The sequence below is a fragment of the Carcharodon carcharias genome, chromosome 9 (assembly GCF_017639515.1).
Source record: "Carcharodon carcharias isolate sCarCar2 chromosome 9, sCarCar2.pri, whole genome shotgun sequence".
Classification (NCBI taxonomy): domain Eukaryota; kingdom Metazoa; phylum Chordata; class Chondrichthyes; order Lamniformes; family Lamnidae; genus Carcharodon; species Carcharodon carcharias.
The window spans coordinates 104,498,370-104,505,171 of record NC_054475.1 but is presented as its reverse complement, the minus strand read 5'-3'; the positions used below and the strand labels follow the sequence as shown (position 1 = coordinate 104,505,171).

Sequence of the window (6,802 nt, the reverse complement as noted above, 5' to 3'; positions counted from 1 at the left end):
TGATAATTCTAAGTTGCACATGATCAAGAATGAACATCAAGCTGCCTGTTAGTATATAAGGACAGCTGATCATTTATGACATACTACTTACTACTGAGTGTTAGAACTTACTGTGCATTGAACTGCATTGCAAATCCATGTCCTACCTCCACATTACTTTGATTATTTTACTACCTAGTGGGATCTAAATGTCTAATAGTGTGGGTCTAATATCTTAAATTAGAAAATATGTTTTCTACCATTGGGACTTTGTCTATCGTACAATAGCCCAGCTCAGGAATGGGGAAAGGAGCCAGGTGACTCCTCAGGATTCTGCCAGTATCAACCTGAAACTGGCCACTAGGAGCACAAGAGTTGTCCACAGTGAGTGACAGGCATTCTGATTTCTCTGTCCTGTTGGGGAGAAGTGTCCCTTCGTACCTCCCCTTACAAACCAGGAACATAGCACTATCAGTACTACCATTGCTACATATAATACGTATATATAAACCATATATAACATATATATGAGTTATGTAAACACCACAACTCTGAAGTAAGCTGAAACTACTTCGGCCATAGATATGGGAGACAAACCATAGGCTGTGGACATAAACTGGGAGGAAGACTGAATGCTCAACAGTGTTTTTCATGGGATATGGCCACTGCTGTCCCTCTGCTTTCATCCTGAATAGCAAGCTTCCAGCTGTATTTGGTAGTTTTTTATATATTTTTCTTTTGTGTTTCTTTAATCAGTTTTTACACAACTGATAAGGTAAGGAGGGCAATGGACTAGATCTGGAAGACTACGAGCATCCTGACGGAGAAGCTTTGGCCCTTTTCTCCCTATAGGTCAGGACATGATGCTATTTTGCAGAGATGCTTATGCAATCCAAAAGGAACTACATCAAATTTATGTCAACTTGGTTGTTCAAGTTAAATAAAACATCTGGCATGTGATGTATGGTAGTGTGGACTGGTGAGACAAAATCCTTAGGCCACTGCCCATCCCAGTCCCAAATTAAATACAGCAAATTCAGCAGTCCAATAAAGCAATCTGGCATTTTCCAATTTTGTCCACAGAGGATTAGTGTGTTTCCTGCAGAGCTGAGTATCTCAAATTTGCCATCTAAATGAAAAACAAGAGAGTGGGATATGGCTGGTGTAACTTTAAGGGAATGTCTATGGTTCTGGTTAACCATCTCCAGCTCCCAGGTGAAAAAAAAACAAGAATGTTGCCAACTTTTTAAGGCACATCAAACAGGATCATAGATCCTTTTGTGTTTCCAAGAAATTAGGATTTCAAGTGCCAGCTCCGTTTGTGTCAAACATATCTTGATGGTGTCCTACAGCACTGCAAGCAAGCTCCTTCATCGACTCTGCAACTCGGTCAATGTGGAAATCTTTCCTTGAGAGATGACATTTCTATGACATAACACTTTGCGAAAAGAAAGCCAGTCCACTATCTGAGTATACAGTATTGGTACAGCTTGTAAATAGGGAACTGAATGCTATCATTCTCAGATCAGTTCACTTCGGCCCAGTTCAGATCTGTTTTAATCAGTTGGGATCAGATAGGTTCATACATATATAACTAGCAGCTGGCCAGGCTGGCTCACTGTCAGCAGGTCGGAGTCACATCAGAGGTGAAATCAAACTCATTGTGTCCCAGCCAGAGTTCAGGTAGTTCGTCCACTTGGTCCAAGCCCAAATCCAGCACCAGGGTCATAAGTACGTCCTCATCGATGAGGTCCGTATCAATGATACCTGGGGGGTGGGAGGCCGGGACCGTCTGGGCTGGGGGCTGAGGAGCAGCCGGTGCCTGGCTACCCCCAGGGGTTGCAGTAATGTGCAGAGCTGAGCCGTGGTACTGGCTGTTGAGTTTCTGCAGCTGCAAGCTGGCCAGCAGCTGCGGGCTGTGCAGGTTGAACTGCTGCTGCTGGACTCCACATGAAGAGGCGATCAGCCCTGAGTGAAACTGTCCATTGCTGCCACCGGGAGCCCTGCTGCGAGTTACCGAGTCTCCATAGTGCCTCATTGTGACTGCTTCCCGTTCCTTCAGTCCGGGATACACCAGAGAACTCATCGACCCACTGAGATCAGCCAAGGACCTTGGGGAGGAGGGGAAAACAATTTTAAATTAGCAACACCCCAGGGATAGAATTGCAAACACCAACAGTGCATCTTCAGGAAAAAGCACATACCAAAAACTTGTTCATTCTGGGACTTTTTAAATGCTTACATTCTAGTCGCTATGTTGCAGCATGTTAGTATTCAGAATTGGCATCAGCGTGTGCCACAGTCCTCACCAGATCTCCTCCATACAGTGCATCTTTTAAGGTCAGTTTCTCATTAATCATGTCATAGGGCAAAACAACAAGACTCTTGATGATGGTCCAGCTCTAAGTGGCAAAGCATTGGGGATCCGATTAGCTCTTTGCGATCAGATAACAGTTTGCTCCAAGTGAGATTGTTAAGACATTTTAAAAGATGCAGTTCATGTAGAACTGACAGCCTCTGCAGACAGAATGCTGTCACTGAAATCAATGTAGAACCTGTGTAGACAACCATACCTAATCTAACCAAAGAAATATTGAAAAGAGTTATAATTGGCAAGCCTAACCTCTTCATTCATAAGTGCAGGGTCAGTAAAGGTCGCTGGCCCTCACACTCTTCTCATTTCACTATGTTGATCACCCGTGTTTCTCGTTGCCCAGCGGTATTCCAAACATTTATCGCTTTTGAAGAAAGCTGTTCGTCCTATTTTTAATTTAACTTGATGTCCCCTGGTCTTACTTCCCTGCCTTGATTTAAAATAGAATTTTGGGTTTACAGTGTCAATGTCATTTATAAATCTCCATGAGGTAACCTCTTCCACCCCCCACCAACCCAACCCTTAACTGCCTCCATCTGGACTGTAAAGCTTAGCTGTTCTGATTTTTCCTCACAACCAAGGGCACTGGTTTGCAGTTTACACAAAAATATTGAATAACTTGCTGGAATCTTCCAAAACACTAGCACATTTCCTGCAAAATCCCCTAAAATCCTATGTGAAAAAAAAAGAAATTTGCTTATTCAGTTGCCATGAACCAGTGAACCTGTCCATAGCTCAATGGCCTGGTAATTAATTGCCCGAACCAGAGTTTTAATCCCTAGGTATTACCCCTGCTTACCTCAGCAGTGCCCAGCGGGTGATAAACCAGTTCCGCCAGATATCCTCCCTGACCTCTCACAGTCTGTTGGATATATATCATGTGGTCCAGAGGAGTTACAAATGTGAAATCCCTTTAACCTATCAAAGACATCTGCCACACCTGCTTTAAAGTTCTCAATTGGCCCTATAAGAAAACAATGGGAAGCAAATTAATATTTGCTGGATATTTCAAAACATTCCTACAACTACATTCCTGTAGTAACATTTTAATTTTCATCCTCATTTCACACCACTTTTGCCTTCCAGAATTCAAACTTTTTAAATGATCCCTTTGTTGCTATGACACTGGAAGAATGTTTTTCGTTGTATGATGTTTCAACACCATCTGCTCATCCCATCTCTTGGACTTTTTTTGTGTTTCTATTATCCCCATTAACCTGCCATAACATATTCCCACAGCACCCCCAAGGATGTCTCCCATTCCAAATGGACAGGGTCACTGGTTCTCTAACAAGGCAAGGGATTACATTATGAATGGTAGAACCCTGAAAAGTACTGAAGATCCGAGGGACCCCAGTGTGCATATCCACAAATCCCTGAAGGTAGCAGGGCAGGTAGGTAAGGTGGTTAAGAAGGTTTATGGGATACTTGCCTTTATTAGCCAAAGCATAGAATACAAGAGCAGTAAGTTTATGCTGGAACTGTATAAAACACTGGTTAGGCCACAACTGGAGTGCTATGTGCAATTCTGGATGGATGTGATCACATCAGAGATGGTGCAGAGGAGATTTACCAGGATGCTGCCTGGGCTGAAGGGTCTGAGCTATAAGGAAAGATTGGACAGGCTGCGGTTGTTTTCCTTGGAGCAGTGAAAGTTGAGAGGGGACCTGATAGAGGTGTATAAGATTATGAGGGGCATAGATAGGATGGATAGGAAGGCACTTATTCCATTAATAGATGGGGCAATAACCAGGGAGCATAGATTTAAAGTAAGAGGTAGGAGGCTAAGAGGGGAGTTGAGGAGAAATTTTTTCACCCAGAGGGTAGTGGGAGTCTGGAACTCACTGCCTGAAAGGGTGGTTGGGTCAGAAACTCTCATAACATTTAAATAGTATTTAGATATTCACTTGTGTTGCCATAACCTCCAAGGCTATGGGCCAAGAGCTGGAAATTGAGATTGGTGTAGACAGATTTTGTTGACCGCGCGGACACGATGGGCTGAATGGCCTCCTTCTGTGCTGTAGACGTCTATGAGTCCAACACCAGGCCTTTACTGAACTTTTCAAAGCCTAAAAGGCACATATAATAAACATTTAAAATCTTTTAACAAGCCCTAAATTGATATTTTAGTAATATCGATATAACGGATCTTGTCTGCCATTAAATGACTACATAAATGCAGGGCAAGAATATTACAAGGGTTAAAAATGTAGACATTTGTTCAGACGCATGCTTATATTTTATTCTGAGGTTGAACCGCACCGGTTCTGTTCTGTTTGACATACTTAACGGTGAACTGATTGTGCGATGGATGATCGAGACCTATACGTTTCAAATACCATAGAGTCGAGAGATGAAATGCATTGGATGCATTCATTGCACTTTCATCCACAGTTGAGACAATGTCACCTGGATGCTAAATATGGCAGGACCCAGTTTCCCGGGCGGTTGGATTGGTTCGGGGCTTAGCTAAACCCAGCGACCTGTTCCATAAACACGGTTTCTGTAAAAATTCAATTGGAGCCAAGGGGTCTGCCAGCCTGGCTCCAGCTGTTGTTGGTGGGGTCAAACTGGATGAATCTGGTGAAATATCTTTTTAAGCAGCATGCATATCGATGGAAGCTACTTCTGCAGAGGACCGGCTAGCCCCTGCTGAACGGCCAAGTCGACAGTTCCTAAAAGTTGAACAATTGCTGAGGTATACTTTATAACATAGTAAACTTTATAATCTAGTCTGCATTCAATCTGCTGAGCATTAAACAAAGGGGAAAGGGACCCGTGGTGTCCAGTCTTACCTTCTCCAAGGTTGCTTCCCCCGAACTAGTTGCTCAGGTTTCTTCTGCAAACATGACTTTGTTGATCGGATGGAAATGCAGAACCACAATAACCAACCCCCTCCCCTCCCCTCCCCAAACACTCTCAGAAAGTAACCCTCCAATGTCCAGCTTCTGTGTGATGCGGTCCTGTCTCCTTGGGTTGGTGCTGGAGCTCCGCTGTCTACACACTGATCTGATCTGGATAAATCCCCGGAATTGAGGGCTCAGTCCGAGTCGATGGACGGTAGAGTTCTCAGTCAGATCCGAGAGCGCAGTGTTGGTCCCACATTTGAATTTGATGATTTGCTGGATCACTTACAGCCACAGCGGTATCTGTGCTGGTTTTCTCCTGGGTTGGAGACCGTTCCCAAAGGATATCTCAATTTGAACGATCTACACTCAATCCGATTCTCTCTGCCCAGCGAATCTGTGCACCGCTCCCTCTGTGAATCCCCACTTGCAATGAAAGCGCTTTTCTCTTCTGGTCTCGGCGTTATTCTGACCTATCCCCATCAGCATTCACTGACACAACGTGCAAATGGAACCGAGGGGAGCGACTGCAAAACCTGGTCTGGATTGTCCTGTTTGTTCGTCTGCAGCTTTTCCATTGATTCCTTAAATAAAAGCAAAGTCAAGGCATCATTAAAAGGGGAAATCTCAAATAATGCGAACATCTGCTGATGGTGTGTCGCTTAGAAAGAACAAAAGCCAAATTGCCTTTTATTGATTCAAGGTGCATACTAAGCAGTTCTGGTCTCAAATGGCTGGAGAAGAATGTAAGAGCATAAGAAACAAAGAGCAGGGATAGACCATGTGGCCCCAGCCTGTTCCACCATTCAATACCAGCACTTGATTCTCTGAGAGACCAATGCATCTCAGTCTTAATATATTCATTGATGAACATCCGCAACCCTCTGAGGTAGAGCATTCCAAAGGTTCACAACTCTCTGAGTGAAGGAATCACCCAACGCACTCTAGATCTTGCCCCCATGCTTTAGATGCCCCAGCCTTGGGAATCAACCTTTCACTGTCTACCCTATTAAGCTCCTTCAGAACCTTTGCATGTTTCAATGAGATTGCCTCTCATTCTTCTAAACTCCAAAGAGTAAAGGCCCAATTTACTCAGTCTCTTATCACAGGACAACCCTCTCATCCCAGGAAACAATCCAGTGAACCTTCACTGTTATGTCTCTAATGCAAATATATCCTTCCTAAATATGGGAAAACTGCACTCAGTACTGTAGGTGGTGTCAGCAAAACACTGTATAATTGTAGCAAGACTTTCTTATTCTTGCCCTATAATCCCCTTGCAGTGAAGGCCATTTGCCTTCCTATATGTTAAGTTTCTCGTTCCTTGCATGAGTTAACCCAAGTCTCTCTGAACGTCAGCATTTAGAAGTCTCACACAAAAACAAAAACAGAATTACCTGGAAAAACTCAGCAGGTCTGGCAGCATCGGCGGAGAAGAAAAGAGTTGACCTTTCGAGTCCTCATGGCCCTTCGACAGAACTTGAGTTCGAGTCCAAGAAAGAGTTGAAATATAAGCTGGTTTAAGGTGTGTGTGTGTATTTAGAAGTCTCACACCTTTTAAAAATGTGTTCTACTTTTCTACTTACTATGAAAGTGAATAACA

At 43.6% G+C, this 6,802-nt stretch overlaps 1 protein-coding gene across 1 annotated transcript; it reads right to left on the bottom strand.

The window, feature by feature from the left end:
* Positions 1–5,206, bottom strand: cited1 (Cbp/p300-interacting transactivator, with Glu/Asp-rich carboxy-terminal domain, 1). The gene is made up of 2 exons (XM_041195941.1): positions 5,149–5,206; positions 1–2,090 (listed from the first exon to the last, which is right to left on the bottom strand). Exon 2 carries the CDS (start codon positions 2,063–2,065, stop codon positions 1,601–1,603), a length of 465 nt encoding a protein of 154 aa, XP_041051875.1. The 5' UTR covers positions 2,066–2,090; positions 5,149–5,206; the 3' UTR covers positions 1–1,600.
* Positions 5,207–6,802: the final 1,596 nt, after the last annotated feature.

Coding starts and splice junctions, on each gene's coding strand:
- cited1 (XM_041195941.1), bottom strand. CDS start 2,065: ATGAGTTCTCTGGTGTATCCCGGACTGAAGGAACGGGAAGCAGTCACA.